Source organism: Scatophagus argus, chromosome 20 (genome assembly GCF_020382885.2).
Source record: "Scatophagus argus isolate fScaArg1 chromosome 20, fScaArg1.pri, whole genome shotgun sequence".
Lineage (NCBI taxonomy): Eukaryota > Metazoa > Chordata > Actinopteri > Scatophagidae > Scatophagus > Scatophagus argus.
The window spans coordinates 9,589,328-9,610,474 of NC_058512.1; the positions used below are offsets into that span (position 1 = coordinate 9,589,328).

The following is a 21,147-nucleotide window of genomic DNA, read 5'->3' on the forward strand; positions in this document are numbered from 1 at the left end:
AGAATTTTTTCCAGGAAAACATTTTGTGCGAATCAAATTATGACTGCAGACAGTTTTGTAGCCTATTTGTGAATCTGACTGGTTGAGTGCATGACAGAAGGACTTGATTCAAATGCTGTATATGCTCATACTAATGCTGAAAGTTAAATCTTGAATCTGTAAATGGATTGTTATAGGTTTAACTGGTTGTGAAAAAAGTGTCCTGGAAAACAAATAAAGTTGTTTTAAGGAAGCTGGAGGAACATTATTTTTTTATGAAAGCCATAACAGATCAAAGATGAAGCATCATACCAACTTAAAAGCTGGCATGCAGTGAACATGGCCGAGAGGAATTTAAATATTTCACTTTATTTAAACATCTTCACCTTTTAGCTCAGATACTCCTCAGGGCAGTTTTGTGTGTTGGCTAATTAGTTTTAACTCAACTTTCATCTCCATATCAGTTAGTCAGGTTGAAACAGTGATTATCAGTCTTGAGGCTCAAGAGATGATTGATGGGGAAACAAAATTTCTGGAATATATTGCATTTATTCTATATGCGGCAGATAACAGGAATCAGAATGAAACTTTATGCACTGTGACTATCAGTTCAGAAAAGCTTTTGTCAAAATAACTTCAAAAATAAATAAAGATTCTTATACGAAGGGTAATGTCATTAATTGTTAAGTTATTACGGTGAACCTAGAACCGTTTTCTAATAAATAAACAATAAAATTACTCAGAAGAACATTTTCATTTTAAAGTTACATTGAAAAATTCTACCATCCCCTGTACATAACTACATGGATTTTTTTTTTTAATCTATGACAATGATTAGTGTTTTTTTGTTTGTTTTTCTTTTTTATACTGGAAATTTCTGGAAAGTTTATGGAGGGACTTACTAGAAAGGAAGAGCAGGGGCTGTTGAGAGATGATTTCAGGCCCTTTCAGACTCTTGACCGAGAAGTATAGATGGTTTATTAGACACTGTCATGACGGGCGGGGAAGAACTTGTGGTTTTACTTTTCCTCGTTAGTCTTATTTTCCAATCCTGTGGCAGGCGGAAGACCGAAGAAGAAGAATTTTAAAATGTAGAAGAAGACAAACGCTGTCGAACGTAAACTTCCTGTGACGCAACAATTCAGACTGTACGTACTACGTTGTTTGTACGCAGTCAGTTAGCTTGCAGTCAATATTTAAGTAGCTAGCAGGTTACAATTAGTGATTTTCACAGCGTATTACATGTCTAGTTATATACCGTGTGCTTAAAATACTTAAAACGTGTTTCTCAAGTACAAAACAGTCGATTCAGTCGGCGTTCATCGTAGTAATAGCACCGTTAGCCTAAGTGGCTAACAGGGTCCACAATGGAGAGCAGCGCCAGCGTGAGAAAATCGCTGTCCGGGACTCTCGTCCCTTCAGCGATCACAACAGTGTCTGTCCTTCAAAAACCCGAGGAGAAGAACACGGAAAAGCTGAAGAGAAAGGTCCTCGACGAAGAGCAATACATTGAGGTAAGTAAATTATAGTTTATGAAACGGCTAAGGAACCGGTTATCAGTAATATTACGCACTGCCATGATAGCTTGTTTGCTTGATTGTTACAGCAAATGAATTGTTTTACAGGTTAGCTATTTAGTTTAACTAACTTAATTTTTGGTGTTGAGGTCTTTATGTCTTGTAACATAACCTTAACACATTAGGAATTTTGTCACGTTAATTATATTCAGCCATTATATTTTAAAACATCTTGCTCTGTCGCTTGAAACCAACCTATAGAACTGAGACTATTTGACTTATCAATAAATCATGTGAAGAAAATAAAAGCTCACCGTATCGGTAATTGTATATCTGAGCTTTTAATATACCATTTTTCTCAGTTACAGTCAGTTACTCTCCTAAAATCCTGTTTTGTTTTGGGCACCAGCAAGACGAGAAAATATACTTTAGTGAATGCAAGTGAGACTTGCCTTTGAAATGCATGTTGTTGTTGTTGTATAATAACCTCAAATATGTCATCACGTTCCTTTACACAAAGTCAAACATAGCTGTCTGCTTCTAACAGAGTTTAGAGAAGATCATCCAGAGGGACTTCTTCCCAGATGTGACTAAATTGCAAGCACAGAAGGACTACCTTGATGCAGAGGAAAACGGTGATCTAGAGAGAATGAGAGAAATATCCATTCGATATGGATCATCTTTGGCAAAATCTACACCACAATCTTCTGCACCCTGTGAGTAATATGAGGAGTAAAATTATCAATCATTTTCATGTTATTACATTATACTTGCAGAATTGGAGAACACTGCGTTTGTTTTGCTTTTACATGTCAATGACAAAATACCACGGCAGACTGTAAATTGTATTTGTCAAATATTTTGTCTAAAGACTCTTTACATGTATTTTTTTTATTTCATTCTTTTTTGTATAAAAGATGTGACCCCAGCTAGCTTTGAAACACCAGTGGGCCGCTCAGGGTCTCCCTCTTCCACTCATGGCAATAAAGCTTTAGATGGGGGTAAGTATCAAATTTTATAATGACCTGACGAATATAATGTCCTGAGCTTTATTTGTGTGATTATATGAACTCACAGATCTGTGTCTCAGTTTAAATCCCTTTTGCAACTTATCTTAATAATGTTTGGCAGTAATACTCTAACAAATGGACTTCCAAATGGTTAACAGTAATTTAATCCTATTACTATTGATGTTGTATTCATAGAGAGCAAAGAGGATGACAAGGAAGAGAAAGAGCTGCCCTCTCTGGATTGCTTCCTTGCTAAGAATACCAGTGAGGATAATGCATCATTTGAGCACATAATGGATCTGGCAAAAGACAAGGAGAAGCTGAAGCACTCCTGGTTATACGAGGCTGAGGCTGAATTCAAGCAGGTGTGTATGTACACAGTTATAAGGTTTAGTTAAATTCAGAGCAAATTATTGAAATGCCTGGATTACAGTTGTGCTGATCATAGGATTAGAAACCACACCTTCGTTATTATTCAGATTTAGATTACTTTACAGTCCTTTAATTTACATAAAATGGAAATATGGGGCAATACATAGTCATACACAAAAATGCATAGTCTTATTATAATAATAATTATAATAAGACGACAGCCCTTGACTACAATTAATATTTATAAATACCACTGATATTTTTCAGCGACATGAGCAGAACCTTGCCTTACCATCAATAGAGAAAGCAGCGCTTGAATGTGTTAAAGCTGGACTTGAGACCTGGGAGTACAAAGCAAAGAATGCTTTGATGTATTATCCAGAGGGTAAGAGGATATATTTCTTAAACTGAAGGCATATAATTGATCAGATGTGTAGCTATGTGAGAAGGCGAATTTCATGTGTTTTTACATTGTTGTTATTATTTTTATTAATCAGGCGTTAAAGATGATGATTTGTTTAAGAAGCCACGGGAGGTCATGCACAAGAACACACGCTTCAATGGAGACCCATTTAGCAAAGCTCTTAACAAAAGCCAGATTCAGCAGGCTGCAGCGCTCAATGCACAGGTAAATAAAAAACAGAAATAAGTGCCTGATGCTTGTTACTGAATTGTCTCTGCAGGCAGCCTGTTCTTGACTTGAATAAGAGTGTTAACTCTTCAGTGGTGTAACTTATTTATGATGCTTTCTGTTCAGTTCAAACAGGGTAAGGTGGGCCCTGACGGGAAAGAGCTCATCCCACATGAATCTCCCACAGTGAATGGATATGGTTTTGAAGCAATGCCTTCCCCTGCACCTGGTAAGTTGTTATTAGGGGCATAGTGAGATAAATTAAACTAAATATTACTTTAAAAAAAAACACACCCACACATGGAGTAGATTTTTGAAAGTTGTTTTGGTCACCTCAGGTGTGGCCGAGTCGCCTCTGATGACCTGGGGTGAGATTGAGAGCACCCCTTTTCGTCTGGATGGATCAGACACCCCATATGCCGAGAGGAATCATGGTCCATCATTTAAGGTACTTAACCTTCAGTAGTAGCTGAGTTTTTAATTATTAAGTTGCAAAATTACATTTGATACTAATTACAATTGTTTGTAAAAGATTCCAGAACCGGGAAGACGAGAGAGGCTGGGTTTAAAGATGGCTAATGAAGCTGCAGCTAAAAACCGTGCTAAGAAGCAGGAGGCACTGCGTAAGGTCACAGAGAACCTTGCAAGGTAAAAGGCATTTTGACTTTCTGCACTCTGGATATATCTGCTTCTACAAGTGTGAACAGTTTACTGCACATGTTATCTCGTGTCTTTAAAATGGAAAGTGAACCTCTAATTTGAATTGTTTTAGGACTGTTCTGTGTAAGTGTCTTTTTTAAGAATTTTCTACTATTATAAACTAACTAAGCACATTGACTTTTGTGTTGCAGCCTTACACCTAAAGGTTTGAGTCCAGCCCTCACCCCCGCACTGCAGAGGCTTGTAAATCGGACATCTAGCAAATACACAGACAAAGCGCTACGAGCAAGTTACACCCCTTCTCCCTCACACAGAGTTGCTGGCAGCAAGTCTCCCTTTGGTGGTCTATCCACTCCCTCAGGAACTCCAACACCAAACAAAGCCAAGACGCCGAGCTCTCAAGACCTTACATCACTCACAGACAATCTGCTGCAACTTCCCAAGAGACGGAAAGCCTCAGACTTTTTCTGAGTGTAAGAAGCTGTTCTCTGCTGAGATTGTATAACACAGACTTATTGTAATGCAGAGACCTTGATTATAAACTCTCCAAACCCACCTGTCTGTAAGTTAAGAGCACATCTTTGTCCTGGATGACTGGATAAAGAAATGTACAGAGGACTGAAGAATTTTTATGGATTTATTTGTTACAGTTTTTGTGCAGATGGGTTATTGAAGATCCCTATGAAAAATATCTTACTGTCAAAATTTATTTAATTACTTGTTTCTTATTTTTCTATTTAGTAATGTCCCAAATGCAAGGTTTTTTGTATAGCCACCTACCCAGCAGCACATGCTTTAATTATATGTTGCCCATACATGCTGTCAAGACATTTCAGTGTTTGTCTCTGCATCATAGACTTTTATCAAAGTGCCATGTTTTGTCACTTTACAACACTTTATACACTGTTTTTCCCCATTTTTAACACCAGCGCTTAACACTTTATACACTTAAGCGCTGGTGTTAAAAATGGGGAAAAACAACGCTTAAGTTAGACAGCTCATTGATAGTCAATGTATATGATGAACGTTTCTTTTGGTCCTTTATCTTCTTAATTTAAAGTTGAAAATCTACAGCAACATTAAACTGTTCAACCTTTTAGAAAATACTGTAAGTAAACTGGACTTGGCTACAGATTGTCTGCAAAAGAGTACAAAATTGTGTGCCATCAGGTGACATCCTTGTCAGTAATTCTGCTCTGCCTCCCACAAGCTTCAGATGTACAGACCTCGTCATACTGCTCAGTGTTTTAATAGAAGTAGCCAGAAATATTCCAACATGCACTTTGTTTTTTAAAGTGTTACGGGTCAAGTGGTCCCCTCTGGTAATATTTGTCATCGATTGAGGTCAATTCACCTGCTGCAGGGAGATCTACAGCTCCACCTTTTAGGCGAGTCATGGTTCATAGGTTCATGTTTTCATAACCAGGCATGTTATCTAGGAGTGGGTCACATGTCATTTTGACTCGGGTGTGGACCTACTGAGGCAAACATGAGTTTTTAGTTCAGTAAATATTTGATTTGGGTCCTGTTAAAAACATGTAAGAATTTGTTAAGTCTGTTTAAAACGGTACAGAGACACCCATATGTTCATGACTTTTACTGCACTTCAGTAGTAGAATGTAACCAAGTACATTTACTTGGGTGCAAAACCAAGGTACTCATACTTTTTTTAGTATTTCCATTTTATACAACTACAACAAGGAACTGGATACTTCTTTCACCAATACTGTACTTTAAGTCTGAAATATGGTGTTTAGACATTAGATGTGTTTCCCAATATGTAAAAGAAAGCCATAAAATTTCTTTATTAACTGACCTGTTACGATAACTGCAATCTTTGCAGAATTTGACCCATGCACTGTCTCACAAGGTCGAATAGGTCAGACAGCCCCTGGATGGGAAGAAAATCCATTAAACAGGGTCAAATTAAAAAAAATATCATCAAGGATATAATGAATATGTTTGCATTTTTAATGCAAAGATAAGTCGAAATTGTCCATAAGGAAAAAGCCAAATCTCACTTTTTGGTGAAGTAACTCGGTGTTAGTATAAATCTACTTAACAGGAGTGATGGATTATAGGGGTTCATGTTAATTTGTGACTTAAACTAAACTAAAAATAAATTGTTAGCTACATCTAACTGCTATCACTCTTCATGAAATTAGTATTTGTTAATTGTTATGGTGCGCGTAATTAGCAAAATAAACAAAACAAAACATTGCCCTGTGTGGCACGATGCCGTGTGATAAACTGCGCCAGTCCGTGTGTTATTGCTCTTCCCCTCTCTGCAACCTCTTATAATATTTTGGGTTGGATTCATCGCATAATAATCTTAACGGGTACACGCACAAGACGGTTATAGTGTGTCACTGGGGGGGTAATCTGCTAAGCTCCGCCCCGACAGCTCCTCCAGCTGATAGCCTGTGTGTTCCATGTTTGGGATTGTTGTGATGGGAGGCCGCAGCCATCTTGGATCAGCGCCGTCCCTTACCGAGCAGCGGGAGAGGATGCACGACGTTAACGGCGGAGCCAGTTAGCTAGCGTTAGCTGCTCGGTTAGATTAACCACAATTTGTGTCGCTGTGATTATGCTTCACACACGCTATTTTTCTACGTCAGCTGCCGTTTCCAGTGCGTAAAAATGGGTTTAAAGTGTGTTGAGCGTTCAACGTTATAAATCCGAAGAGGGCGGCGGCGGTGCAGATCCTCGGTATATTTTTTGAAAATTTCTGAATAGAGGAGTTACTATGAATGGAGGATAAATGTTGCCAAAGGCTGACAGCAGCAGTTTCGTCCTCTTCTCTCTTCTCTTCGTCCTCACGTTAACGGACCCACCACGGGCAGGTAAATAAGTCTAAGTTGCTTTTACATTGCACACATTCCCCGGGGCTCGGCTATGAGTTGGGAGAAACGGAGTTTACAGCTGGAAGCTGGAAGCAGAAAGCGGCAGGTCAGGCGGAAAGGCCCGCTGGATGAACCAGGGACTACCGTGGTTTTGAAACCGCAGCTGCGCTACGGCCGGACAGTGTGGCGGACCGCCTTACTGTTGGCACCGTAGCAGTATTGTTTTTCTTAAAGTAGGCAAACTGAACCACTCGACTGCAAGCAATAGGCGAATACCACTTAGAGATGCATTTTATACAGTCCACATGGCCACATTATATTCAGTAAAAATCCGTTATCTAGCGCTATTTTTCCCAAATCAAGACAGTTTCTCCTTTTTCATAATCAGCTAGTTTTGACACCTACTCATGCAGCTGTATTGAGGAGTTACAAAGATTTATCTTGGCTGTTCTTTAATAAATGCATTAATTCGTCGGGATATAGAGATGTACCCACGGTTTGAGTCCGCTTCCCCGTGAAACTGTAATTTGAAATGCATGTCAGATTTATGGTCTTGCATGACTCTGATTGACTCATCCTTTAGCTGCACAGTTAAACATGTCAGAGTGATAAACAACACAGTAATGTATTTCTTCTGACACTGTCCTGAAGATGCTTTGGGACACGATTACGTGACTTCTTCGAGATTAAATTGTTTTTTTGTGTTCAGGATGAACATTTGTCTTAAGTGCAACACATAATGCAGACAGTTCATGACTCATTAAACCCATACAAACCCTAAAATAAGGAAATGCATCATAGGCGTCATAGGTTAGTTTGAAACAGTACTGTACTGGAACACTAAATCTGGCACACTTAGCTTTAGTCATGTTTTTCACAGAATTAGTTTTTAGGAACCAAACGGTGGAATGATTTTACATCGTTTGTCACACATGAAAGCCTGTGCTTGTGCTTCGAATTCAAGTGCTTACCTTTAGGCATCTTGTGATCCTGACAGTTCAAGTCGTGGATAAACACATTTTTGTTTGGCTTAATCCTAAGGAGTAACCTCCTGGCCAGGAAACACATTACATACAGCGCTGCCTGCCCCTTATTGTTCACTTCTGTAGAGGGTTTGTTCTTAGGCAAATATTAAGTTCATCTGGGAATTCTCTTTGTGTTATTTTCACTTTGCTTGTGGACAGTTTAAAAAGATGCTGTTTTTTTGGGGTGTAGTGTGGCTTTGATGGTTATGTTTTTGTAGATTACACTGTTGACCGTCACTTGCAGCCTACTTGAAGCCCACATTATTTGGACATTCGTCCTAAGAAGAACCCAGTTTTCTAATTCAGTTAAAAATTTCATAACATTTAAAAGCATGAAATACTTTTCCTGTCCACATAGTATCTCTGAATCAGACGGTTTTAGGACCTTGCTCATTAGCATGGGTGCATTCATCATGATATTAGTGCTTCAGAGCTCAAAATCTTTGGGAGCCATTCATTTGGAATTCATGCCACCCACCAATCTGCATTTAACCTTGATAAACTGACTTTGAGAATTGGCGTACCTGATTTCCACACTTCACTTCCACAGCAGGTTGTAGTAAGCTACATAAGCGTATATAATAGCATTAAAGGGCAAGATTTTATTCAGTTGTGTTTGAGTTAACTTGGAAGCGTGCGTAATTCTCACAGTTCTAAATGGCTCTTTGATAAAAGCCTTCAGTTTTGCACAACCGGATAATTTTTACCTGAGAGCCAGGCAAAATTAAAATGTGAAGAATGTCAGACTGCAGTCAATATTTGACTAATTTTCTCATGAGAGTAATGTGTGTCTGCAGGTTTCTCATGCAGGCATGTGTGACTAAGGCAAAAGCAACTGATTATGATCATGCAAACATGACAGCACAGTGCTGTGGCCTGGTGGTTAGCGCATATGCATGTCCTGTGATTGCTTCAGTTTACTCAGACATCTGCATGCTAGATGGATTGGAGACCTCAAACTCTGTGTGAATGTGATCGTACACGCTGTACATTGTCCACTGTGTTCCTCATTCTCTGAATGAGGAAACGGCACATTAGATATGGGTCAATTGCAGTCCACAAATCCTGGGCCAGGCAGAGCTGCTTCAATGTTGGTTCTAAAGTTTGGCAAAATTTGCAGTCTCCTATACTTTGAACCAAGACTCGAAGACTGAAATCTTTCCTTGTGTTTACAATCATTGACTCAAATATCCAGTATGCTGAGCTTTGTTTAACGCCTGTAAGGCTGAATGAGCGGTGTGTGTTACACCGACAGCCTGTTTGTGATTGTTTGTTCTGGACAGAAAAGTTGTCTGTAGTTTAACTTTTGACGAACATCATTCATTTACACTCAGTCAAGTCTTGTTGTTCACTTAATGCCCCACTGACAAGACCACAGTTGCAGTCGACGATTAACTTGCAGAGAGGAAATGAGCTGATCAACATTTGTGATTACTTTTTTTTAGATTATTCAAATCCTTAAGTGGGTTATTAGGGAGAATAGTGATCCACCAATAATGAAAGCATTTGATAAATATTACTTTTTGATATAGAAGAGAATAGAAAGAATAGCTAATATTGGCAAAATAATATTATTTTTATTTTGGAAGAAGTACTTTATGAGCTTTATCGATCAGCAATTAGAAGTTTCAAGGACAGAGAGGATTTCATGCTGCAGGAGTCTGTGAGGCAGCTCTGACCTTCCACATATTTCTAGCTCCAGAAGAAGACTTTTTCACCTTCACACCTGAACTGTTTTACAGCATCTCACGCTGTTGATTTGTATTTTTGAGCAGAGACTGACAAAGCCACAGGGCAGAGAAATATCCACCAGGCTGACAATACAAAAAACACACTTCTAGTATGTGATATCCCATCAACCACCTTCAGACATTGTATGATAATTTTATGCATTAGTCAAGTCAATTGTATTTACATAACCCAAAATCTGTGCAAGACAGGGAAAACAAAACTCGTTAAAAGAGCAAAAGTAACAGGTGTTTATTTCCTGCCTCAGAGCTTTTTTTAATGTAGGCTGCCCATCTATTGATTTGCAAACCAAGGAGCTTGTCTCCTAAAGGAATTTGACCTGGGGTGCTTTCATTGGCACAGTGAAGAGAAGATAAGTTGTTTTAAAATGTGAGGTGATATAATGGATGGAGAAATGAATGGCCGTGCCCACTCACTTCTTTTAACAGCATGCCTCGGTGTTGATGTGAATCATCGGTGGCCGGAGATGATGCAGTGTGTGCACAAGGCCAGATCACGGTGCCGTTATACTTCGGTGGGACTGAGTTGGAGCACTCTCATAGTCTTTATTGTATTTCCCTGTTTGGTTATGTAAGAGATGCAGAGGCTCACTTTTCTCAGGGTAGCCAAGGTTCACTCATTCGTCGACCCAACATCACAAAATCCGAAGCTTGTGGCAGAAATGGTGTCGTTTTATCATGCGCATCCCTTTGAGGAAGGGAAAACTCCTCATTCTTCTCAATCCGTCATCCGCCATTAATGCAGAGATTACCAGGCAGATGCATTATTGTATATACAGCAGTATATGTGTATGCATGTCAAAGCATGTGCATCAGGCATGTTGTGGTTAATTATGAGCCATCAGTGGTTCTCTTCTAGCTTTTCTCAAAAAAAAAATACCCTAAACATTAACATGTTTATTGAGTGTGTGCAATAAAACATCCCTCTGACGAAATCTCTACCAAACCAGAAGGGATAGATGAGCTTTCATTCAGCTGTTCACCACGTCAGATTCAGATGCTTCATCGCAATCAATCGGAAGCTCAGATAATGACAAGGGAAGTGCACTTCAACTTCAAAGCTGTTACAGATAGAGCGTTTGTTTTTCTCATCCTGGAGATGCCCAAGCTGTGCTTTCATCAGTGTCTGATAACCTAAAGTAGTAGGCTAGCTTCATCAGAATAAAGTCTGCTTAGTCTTTATTCAAAGCACAGGCGCCAGGGTGTACAAAATAGGCATGTATTTTCTAGTCCTATGCACATATAGCATTACAAAGAGTTGGATAAGTTTTTAAATAAACAGTCAGCAGCTGGATTTGGGTTTTGGATTTGTTACATGTGCCTGGCAGGCCTGTAGAAGCAAAGAAAATTCACGTCTCCCTCTGGTGAAGGTGCTGAAACCTCATCAAACAAAGTGTTATTTCTATAGGAAATAGGCAAATGTAAACATGTATGAGTGTGTGAATTTTCACATAATTAGAATACCTGACAAAGCATAAAAAAGCGTTTGGTTTTTCTTTTTTTCTTTTTGTTTTTTTTACATCTTTGGAGGCCATAAGCAGTTTTTGACCTAGTTTATTCACGGTTGCTCTTCATAACTGTATACCTGAATTATTAACATCACAAATCTTCTCTTATGTATTTGGGATGCATGGTTTCTAATATTAGCGTTATTAATTTGATACATATTCATGCACAATGGGATCACTGCTAATGCATTTAGTCCCAGGAAACTGAGATGTGTCTATAATGCATATCAATCCACTTAGCATTAACTGAGATGAGATGACGTCCGTGGTGTTACAAGGCTCTCAAAACACCCTTTGACAACCCAGACCTTCTTTAAGTGTCCTCATCATTAATAGTTGACAATAGCGCTCACTCGGTGTAGCCTTCCTTAGACTAACCATTCTGCTGGAGTTTGAGCACAGTGCAGTGGGGAAATGGTTTAGGCCTTCAACAACCACCATGTATGACAGGAAGCTCACATTATAAATAAACTTGTCTATTCTGTATCGAAATGGAAAGTAGGTTACAAACACTTTTTTTTAAATCATATTTTTTTCTCAACCTTGTTTGACTTGGCTACATCTGTGCTATAAAGTAAACAGGACCTTGTCTAAAATTGAGTCAACAGGACTTGATGAACCATAAAGATTTGTGACCTTTTGATGCAGTGGAACATAAAAGGTCCCATCTAGTGTAATGTGAGATTCCTGCTTTTGGAAATATGACTAATCATGTTTTTTGAAGGCTGCGTTATGATCGGATATATAAAGAAAATTTCAAATTATATCCAAACCATTTGCCATCATTTGGTTTTTGAGGTAAATTTTTTGCATGAGCCAAAACGCTTAATACAGCTAAAGACTGTTTGCTGTGGTTGTACCCTGTGGTATCGTCAAAACTGAAAGTCTGGTTTGCGTGGGTTCATGTCACCATGGGTGGGTGAAACAGTAGTTACTCAAAGTAGCTCAGAGCTTGTTTCTTAGTAAAAAAAAAATAGTGTTGCCATATTTGTTAGGTGAGTGGGTGGTCCGACTCCCTGTAAGGTGAACATAACCACCTGTATCCAACAACAGATGGTGTGAGGTACCCACTACTGGGCAAGCAACTGGGGAAATCACTGAGAATTGTTGACTGTCTAAATAACACACTTCCTGGTAGACAGCTTAATGAGCAGCACAAAGGATGGATAATGCCCCCCCTATTTTATTGTAGCACAAGTGCAATTTAAAAAGAAAACAGGATAGTCATTCTATTGTTTCTATTTGTTTCAGGTCCACGGCTAGCTCTGGCAAGATTATTGTCAGGTAAGAAAGCAGAATATATTTTAGAGTAGCAGCTTTCTCATTTTTTTGTCAGAATATGTCAGCAGCTACTTAAGTTTGAATCGTCATTGACCTAAAATATTTTCAGATGGCAACGAGATACCGCCCATCAAACAAATGTGACTGTTTAATTATATGAGTGTCTTTACATTAAAATTGCATTACAGCAGAATAACCATTGTCTAAAAAAATATAGAATTTAGATTTAGATTTATTTGAATCTCTTCAAAACAAGAGCTTGACCGTCGGTTGAACTCTCTCCCCCGTGATCAGTGACATTGTTGGGGCCTGTTTGAGTCTTGCTTCACCACATGAGGAAGCCAGGACACAGGCAGCTCTGATACCGAGGTATCTTGTTAATCACATGTGGTGTGGAGACCCACTTAACACAGACTGGGTTGTTGACATCAACAGACAAAAAGCCTATAGATGTTGTTAAGCACATGTCTAAGGCTGCCTCTTTTGAGTTGCCCTCAAAACTGAACTTCAAGGCAGGTCACCCAAAGTCCTACATTAGCTTCACCTGTCTCTGAAATAATCTAAACGCATTGATTTAACAATTGCTGTGGTTTTTATTGTTTTTCCAGGATCCCTTTTCTAAGTTTCAACATTTTTTTGTTTTGTTTTACTGATTCCAATTTAGTGCTGGTCTTATTTATCTATATCTATTTCCTATCAGGAAGAACAGTAAAAATCTTTATTCCATACCCCTTCATCCCGTGATGATCTAAGATGTTATTTTATCGACTGCCATGTAAAATCACATAACCTCATCGAGTCCTGTGCTTAACTTAAAATGGTTTTCTCTCGTTTGGAAAAGGGCTTGGTCACGTGCAGGTTTGACCACAAGAACTCTCTGTTTGTGTTTCAGAGCAGCGCTGCAGCCCTGGGCAGTTTGCCTGCCGCAGTGGGAAGATGCAGTGTATCCCAATGTCCTGGCAGTGTGATGGCTGGACGGCATGCGAGGACAAGAGTGACGAAATGGACTGTCCCCGTGAGTCTATCTCTCTTAAGCCCTGTTTTATTACACCCACTCTGTTACCTAACACCCATAAACACAATTGATTTCCACAAAGAATAGCGACTCTCAGGACCTTTTCACGCTCGGACGATCGGATCGCAGCTGAACAGCTCTGGATGCAGGTGGGAATCCGCCCAGGGCAATGGGACTTAATCAGGCAATATTCAGAGATTTTCAGATATTGAGAGCTTATGAACAGAAGTAGCGCAAATGCATCCCTGACTGAACTGAAGAAGGGGTGTGTGTGTACAGTACAATAAAACCCGCAGACAGAGTTCAATCCAGCTGATTTGCTTTTACCAAACAGCTTAAATGTGCAGATATGGAAAAAAAAAAGTCTGCCTAACCCACCAGAGAGTGTCAAAGTACAGGATTCGCAGCTCTGGAGTGACGGCGTCAGATGGCAGAGGGGAGGCAGAGTTAAATTCTGAGTGGCTGCACATGTGTCTCTGTTTTTGTTTGGTGTTTGTTGATCCCTTCAACACTGCATGGACGTTGCTGTGCTAAGCCTTTGACCGAAATCCTTTTGTTTTCTCCCTCTTAAATCTGGTGAGACTTTATCCCCAGATCTCTGACCACATAATAGGAATTATTGAAAGGATTGAGCACAGCATGTGACCTCCATACAGCAGTAGTTGGTGTTCATGCTCTTGAGTTAACACTGCTGGTCTGCCAGCAACTCTGTATGCCGATTGAGGTTTCACATTAGAACCCACATTTATGGAACAGGCAATAAAGACAGGAATTGTTTGTTTGTCAAAGATTCCTCAACAGCATTGAAGAAGAAAGTTGTTGTTTTAGTTGTTTATTCACCAATGGCATCTACTTTGCACATATACATTACAGTATAGTCTGTATGTTCATGAGCAAGTCTTGTGTCAACAGAAAAAGCTTTCAAGATCATGCTTTTACTTGCCCCCCCAATGTGCTGAGCAGCAGTGTTTTTACATGTACATGCAAGAAAAGACCAGACAATGTTCACACATGTCTCAGTGAGGGCTTATTGTCAGCTAAATCAACAGCCCGCATGGAAATCACTGTTCTTGTTTGGGATTAGCTCTTCGATGAATAACGTGGCAAGGTAGAGCAATCCCTCACCCTAATTCCAGCCTGACAAACACCACAGGAGAACTGTTCAGCCTTTTAACTTCACTGCAGGTTCAAGAGGAAATGCTGTTATATAAATATCCACTTGGCAACAAACACATTGCTGTACAAAAGTAAAGCCAGCCTGGTTTGACCAGTCACATACAGTATAGTCTAAAGTGGGAGAATACCAAGCAAAATAGAAAAAAAATGACTACAATAAATTTAAAGAAAGGAATTAATAGTTTATATGTTTTCAGTTCAGTTTCTGTCTTTATTCAAGGAACTTGGTTGCTGGTTTTACTTCAATAAGTCAAAACAGAAGAAACATCCGCTGCAGTATTGTTGTTTTAACAACCTGTAATTCTTGCTTTTTGCCTGCCCTGTCGACGGTTTCTGTTTTCCCATGGAGTTGATTTCAGTTAATCGGTTTACAGCCTTACCTGGAAAAAAAAATCACCTGTAAATTAATACTGAACGGTTCATTTTCAGCACGTCAGTTATGATAAATATCAGCCTGCTTCTGTTCCTTTTGTAGATAAACTAGTGGACGTTTAAAGGTCAACTGAAGTGTTTGTGGTCCCATTGTTGACAGAGTATCACATATTGAGCATCAGAATACTACATTAATATAGCCAGTAATATTTTAGTTTTTGGCATTTCTAATATGACTAGTTCCTTAACACATTTAAACAAGATAGAAGATTGACTACAATATTTGGGTAAAACATTCACAGGAGATTCAGCCTGACCTTTGTCTCAAATATCATCCTCCTCAGGAAATTTGAAGTACAGTAAACTCCTGATGATACTTTAAACAGGAGCCAGTTTACATTGTTTGCAAAGTAAGGCTTTGGCTTCTGCTTTGCTCTACTACAAATCTGCATTAATCTCCTTTCTGGATGGTTAATGTGGGTTTTAAGACACAAGCTTCATGTTTTTAAGTAAGTGATGAACCGTGAGAAAGAGAGAAGTGTGTCTGCTGTTGGCAGCATTAGCACATACTGGATGTGTTGAACATGTTGCACACACACATAGTTTAGATTGTGAAAACAGCTTGCACAACTTAACCTACTACATGCACTGATTTAAGAGATAAATATAAATACAGGAAGGGAAACAAACTGAAAGTCTTTTTCTTTATTCCAGCCATAAAGGAGGAGAGGTTTCGCTTTGGCAATGGATACGACCAGGTAGAAGATGTCATTGGTGTGGCTCAGCCTGTGCGCTTCAACAGTAAGCGTCTCACTTCATTTGAGTTGACTCTGATGAGTGCCAACAACAGCAGTGCTAAAGATTCTTCTCGTGCCCGCAGAGAAATGTCCCAGCGGGTGGCACCACTACGAGAAGACGGCCAGCTGCTACAAAGTGTACCTGAGGAACGAGAACTACTGGCAGGCCGTGGACACTTGTCAGAAAGTCAACGGCTCTCTGGCTACGTTTGTGACCAATGAGGAGCTGCAGTTCATACTGAAGATCGAGGTGGATTTTGATGACAAAGTCTGCGAGCGCAGAGACCAGTGCAAGTGAGTCTGCACTTTAATGTATTTTTCTTTGTCAAATGTAGCGTTGGTCTAAACCTCAGACGTTCTTGAAAGTGCTTCACTTGATAGATTGTATTAGAATTTTGTGATTTTCTGCAGTTAGTTACCGGTTAACAGGGTCTGATTAACTTAATTATAGTTTGTATTTTCTGCGGGAAATATGAGCACTACTCAGACGTCTCCAGTGGAAAAAAGGAGTTCTGCAGACTCAACTCGGCCTCTAAAGATAAAACCCTTAAATTGCAAATCTGCTTTTCCAACAAACTTATGCTTTACCCCTGTTGACCTTTTTTGGTTTTTATAAAATAAAACTTACAGTGAAATGTCCCAGCTATGGTGTTGAGATCAGTATTGGCTTATGCCCAAAATCGGAAATGGGCCGTTTGAAGCAGTTAATTTGAACAGCATTTGTTTTTTTAGGTTTTGGGTGGGCTACCAGTATGTGATCACCAATCAGAACCACTCCCTGGAGGGCCGCTGGGAGGTGGCATACAAAGGTATTTATCTTTTAGAAAGCTAACTGATGTTCTGCAGCTTGATTGTTGTAATCCTTAAAACGTTTTGATTGTCACCCCCCTCAACAGGGTCAATGCAGGTGTTTCTTCCTCCTGAGGGTCTGACCAATTTTGGGGATGCATCTCCCACCCAGGACAACGTATTTTGTGCCCAGCTGCAGCGTTTTCAGATCAAAAGCATGAATGAACGAGGTCTACACAGCTGGCATGCTGAGAACTGCTACAAGAAGTTCCCTTTCCTCTGCAAGAGGAGTATGTGCTCCTTCAGTCTTCTCCATCTGAAATGTTAGTTTGGTTTCAGGTATATGATGTTAATTTCATGTCCTCAAGTCATGTTTCCTTCAACAGGGCAGACGTGCGTGGACATAAAAGACAATGTTGTAAACGAGGGCTACTACTTCACCCCTAAGGGGGACGACCCCTGTCTGAGCTGCACGTGTCATGACGGCGAGCCTGAGATGTGTGTGGCCGCGCTGTGTGAGCGTCCACAGGGTTGCCAGCATTTTCGCAAGGATCCCAAAGAGTGCTGCAAGTTCACCTGCCTGGACCCAGGTACCAGCCACACGTCACTGGTTCACGTTCAGCTGCGGCATATAGACGCCTTAGGCAATCATTCCTGAAAGTTTCCATTCAATCGTTCATTTAGCAAGTGATGCTCACAGTCCCACAAGGTGGAGCACCTCCTCACTGTTCTACAGTATTGTATTTACTACCGCTTGTTTTCAAATTGTTTAATCCAAATACATGCACATTTTTATTTGTTTCACACAATCAACAGATCATCTTTAAACCAATGAGCTTGCAGAAGCTGATTTGTGTTTTGTCCTTTTTCCTCAGATGGAAACAGTCTGTTTGACTCGATGGCCAGCGGAATGAGGCTGATCGTCAGCTGCATCTCGTCCTTCCTCATCCTCTCCCTGCTGCTCTTTATGGTGCACAGACTCCGTCAGCGGAGACGTGAGCGAATCGAAACTCTGATTGGAGGAAACTGTGAGTATTAAGCCTGTTGGACGCTCACATGCACGACTCTCTGAATGCTAATAATTTAGCTTTGTCATTTGAAGCTTTCTCATCATAATAATTACTTAATTAGTTAAATTAGTTGTTGCAATATTAATTGCTGCTGAATTAAGTGTTGCTGTACACAAAACGTGTTTGTTCAAGAAGTTTAAAAAAAGGATTTAATAGTGTTAACCACTTAAGGTGTGTTTGAACTCCAGTGACCAGCATTCATTGCACCTGTACTCTTTATAAGGGTTCCTTTACAAGGTCGAACTGTAAGTTCCCTTTAGTACAAAGTTCACATCGCCCTGTGTATCCGTCTGTGTTGAAAGTGCACCACTTTAACCTCGGAAGACGAGTCCCAGGCTTTGACTACGGCCCGGACGCCTTTGGCACTGGCCTCACTCCTCTGCATCTGTCTGATGACGGAGAGGGAGGCGCTTTCCATTTCCAAGAGCCTCCACCGCCGTACGCCGCCTACAAATATCCCGACATCCAGCACCCCGACGACCCCCCTCCTCCATACGAAGCCTCCATCAACCCAGACAGCCTCCTCTATGTTGACCTCGGTAGGCGATGTTCCTGTTTTTCTTGCACCTCCTCGTGCACGGAGAGTTAAACTCTCGTCCTCACTTCCTCTCTTTGGTGTCACCTTCAGGACACCGGGGAGTCTCCATGGTGCCGAGCCAGATGAACACCATGGGAGATGGGCTGCAGGCTGATATTCCCAACGCCTCTGGCCCCATGCCAGATTCTGCGCCATCTTCTCAGGAGAGGGAGGACTCCATAGATAGCAGCACCCTCCTGGTGGGGCCTGACACCCCGACTGATGGTCACGTGCCCGCCTGCATGCCCGCAGACTGCGCCTCCTCCCTCAGCACCGTAGTATAGGACTGTGGCTTGATGGCAGGGAGCTGCATCCGGACATGACCTGCTGGCTGAGGAAGGCCGTGAGTGCACTGTGCACTGGGAGAGGACGCAGCAGACTGTTGTGTCGCTTGTCAAAATGCTGACTGCAGGGAGGAGAGTTAAAGCTTGTACAGACGTATCAGAAGCAGCTGGGGTATTTTTTGTTTTTCAGTTTTGTTTTGTTTTTTTGTTTGTTTGTTTTTTTGAGGTGTGAAGATTCCCTCTTTCTGAAGACTCTGCAGTTGGCCTTCTGAGTATTTGTTTTTGTTGTTTTGTTTTGGGGGTTTTTTAAGACACTGGCATCTGAGGGAGCAGAGAGAACTGTTTCTGTACAGAGAAAAAAAAAACACTACATTGAGGCTTAGAAGGCCGCACAGACTTTGACTGAGCAAAGCTTTTGAAACATCTCAGAGTTGGCCTGATTGGTCGAGAAGCCCTGATGTAAATACCCCCCCTCAGGTCCGTGTCGGTCAATTTTGTTATACCTGTGTGTCACAGTCCAGCACAAGGCAAAGTGTGATGGGTGGACAGTGAAGCCAGCTATTGTTCCTTGTGTGTTTTTGTTTCCATCACACCACCGTTCAAACGGACAGGTCTGTGTTGATCATTCGCTCTCCAGGCTACGATAACATCCTCGCCAGCCCCGTCTGTTGTGGCATGTCCCAGATCTCGATTTCTAGTTGTTCATAAAGATCTACTGTCCCCTCACTTTCTTATTAGTCTGATACATGAAGCTGTCTTCCAGGTTTATAGCGCATATTTGCAGCAAAAGTTTTGTAATAATGAGGTTAAACCTTGTAAGAAGGTACAATTAGTTTTCCTGCTGTAGGGTTTTTATTAGGTAATGCTGACACAAGGCATTATGTATTCAAGAATGTTGTGGTACTGAAAAATATCTGAGTCTGGTATTGTGTTCTTTTAATGCTAATTTATGACTGCAGGCTGTAATCTTGATTGTTTTATTGTGGGATAGACGCAGTCTGAACTCCCCAGTGATCAGTGAGCTAAAGCAATGAAGCTTTTCAAGTGCACGTGGGATGATGTCCCATCAACGAATTAGAGGAAATCAGTTTATTCACAACAACTGTTGCAATCATGAACCCGTTTAATCATTCAGACGGTCCTATTTGTTTTTACTTTCTCACAAACTCAGCGCAGGATGGTTGTGTATTTGCTAACTGAACCATTATTAGTGACTCAAAGCTTATTCTTCTGCACGTGAAACTCTTAAGTCGGGTTTTTGTTGTGTTTTTGAAAGTACGTCAGTAGTCACATTTGGATGCCGCCCCTCTATATCTGATGTGTTTTTGTATGTGCGATTGATCACGCAGTACATCTGTTATCTCAGTTATCGAGGTTGTTTTCAGTTACTGACGAAGATGATGTCACCGACTGTAGCTGTGAGTCTTTGTTTCTGTTTTTGTGTTGATGGGTCTCTTGCTGTTCTGTTATCTCAAGTGGGATCGCGGTAAAAAAAAAAAAAAATGTAATAAAAGAGAAGTTGTTTAGAGTCGTTATTATGACAATCGTTTGATTCTCTCAAGGAAGAATTTTTACGAAGCCTGAAGAAGTTTGATCAGTCGACCCACGACCACCAGCATTCATACCGCTTTTTATCACAAGTAAAACCGACTGTACATGGTGTGTGACTGACTGACTGCATGTCTGTGTATCTCATGTTTGAATGTACTGTATGTGTAAAACTATTATTTCTTTTTTTGCTGAAGATTATTTTCCCCATTTTTATGTTTTTTGTTTGTTTGTTTGTTTTTATGGCAATGACAATCCACAGTGGATTATCCAGCAGACAAACTCTCATAAATTGTGGGAAAAACAAGTAATTTGTGCATGTGTGCATACAGGAGATATATGTGTGTTCTGGTTTGGATATATCTTGTTTTTTATTCCGTCAGATTTGTTTGGTTTTATTTTTCAACCTGCTTTTTGGACCTGCAGTGCATGTTCTTTTTTATTTTTTGGCATGCTGAGAGATTTTTCTTTGGATGGAAACATTTTTATAGCTCAAGCTCAGTCTGTCCTGTACAGTAGGTTCAAAGACTCCTGCATATACTTTAATATCTCCATATGCATCAGACAACCTGCTCATGAACCCCAACAGCTGCATTTACACTGTAGTTTCTGTGCTAGACTATGGTGGTGTGACAACTAATTTTACTTGGATTTGAAATGTTTGCCGTATAATACAACAAATGCTTCATTTCATTGTCTTTTATTTCATAGCCTTTAAATTTAAAAAAAAAAGAAAAAAAAAAGCTTCATTTTGCAGCAGGGTTGTGTTTTTTCTGAGGTAGATGTACATCTAATCAAATGCCAAATAAATTGCACCATGAAGGACGAGTCATGCGTCAGTGCGTGTGAACACAGCATCATGTTGAACCTCATCAGCCACGACATTTAGCTTCTCTGTGAGGGTTTTTTTTTTTTTTTGCCATGTCGAGGAAATTCCTCTGTCTG

The 21,147-nt window shown here is 40.2% G+C and overlaps 2 protein-coding genes across 5 annotated transcripts; both read left to right on the top strand.

Annotated features, from left to right (window-relative positions):
• Positions 1–1,110: 1,110 nt before the first annotated feature.
• ess2 (ess-2 splicing factor homolog) lies at positions 1,111–5,091 on the top strand. The gene is made up of 10 exons (XM_046374343.1): positions 1,111–1,493; positions 2,044–2,212; positions 2,414–2,497; positions 2,702–2,871; positions 3,146–3,263; positions 3,376–3,506; positions 3,636–3,738; positions 3,848–3,957; positions 4,042–4,157; positions 4,361–5,091. Exons 1-10 carry the CDS (start codon positions 1,347–1,349, stop codon positions 4,638–4,640), a joined length of 1,428 nt encoding a protein of 475 aa, XP_046230299.1. The 5' UTR covers positions 1,111–1,346; the 3' UTR covers positions 4,641–5,091.
• Positions 5,092–6,570: 1,479 nt separating this feature from the next.
• Positions 6,571–21,030, top strand: dgcr2 (DiGeorge syndrome critical region gene 2). 4 transcript variants are annotated; one of them, XM_046374338.1, is made up of 11 exons: positions 6,571–7,012; positions 12,545–12,577; positions 13,467–13,589; positions 15,852–15,938; positions 16,018–16,228; positions 16,667–16,743; positions 16,831–17,013; positions 17,092–17,313; positions 17,599–17,751; positions 18,096–18,332; positions 18,422–21,030. In XM_046374338.1, the coding sequence occupies exons 1-11, from the start codon at positions 6,931–6,933 to the stop codon at positions 18,652–18,654; spliced, it is 1,641 nt and encodes a 546-aa protein (XP_046230294.1). In that variant the 5' UTR covers positions 6,571–6,930; the 3' UTR covers positions 18,655–21,030. The 4 variants fall into 4 exon arrangements, with proteins under 4 accessions (XP_046230294.1, XP_046230297.1, XP_046230296.1 ...); XM_046374340.1 differs by having other exon boundaries at positions 6,576–7,012; positions 17,110–17,313; XM_046374341.1 differs by lacking the exon at positions 12,545–12,577 and having other exon boundaries at positions 6,572–7,012.
• Positions 21,031–21,147: the final 117 nt, after the last annotated feature.

Bases quoted from the DNA above. Each gene is read 5' to 3' on its own strand.
- ess2 (XM_046374343.1), top strand. From the start codon at position 1,347: ATGGAGAGCAGCGCCAGCGTGAGAAAATCGCTGTCCGGGACTCTCGTC. The intron at 2,872-3,145 runs GTGTGTATGTAC...GATATTTTTCAG, and splicing joins CTGAGGCTGAATTCAAGCAG to CGACATGAGCAGAACCTTGC. The intron at 3,507-3,635 runs GTAAATAAAAAA...CTTTCTGTTCAG, and splicing joins CTGCAGCGCTCAATGCACAG to TTCAAACAGGGTAAGGTGGG.
- dgcr2 (XM_046374338.1), top strand. From the start codon at position 6,931: ATGTTGCCAAAGGCTGACAGCAGCAGTTTCGTCCTCTTCTCTCTTCTC. The intron at 7,013-12,544 runs GTAAATAAGTCT...TATTTGTTTCAG, and splicing joins AACGGACCCACCACGGGCAG to GTCCACGGCTAGCTCTGGCA. The intron at 15,939-16,017 runs GTAAGCGTCTCA...TCGTGCCCGCAG, and splicing joins TCAGCCTGTGCGCTTCAACA to AGAAATGTCCCAGCGGGTGG.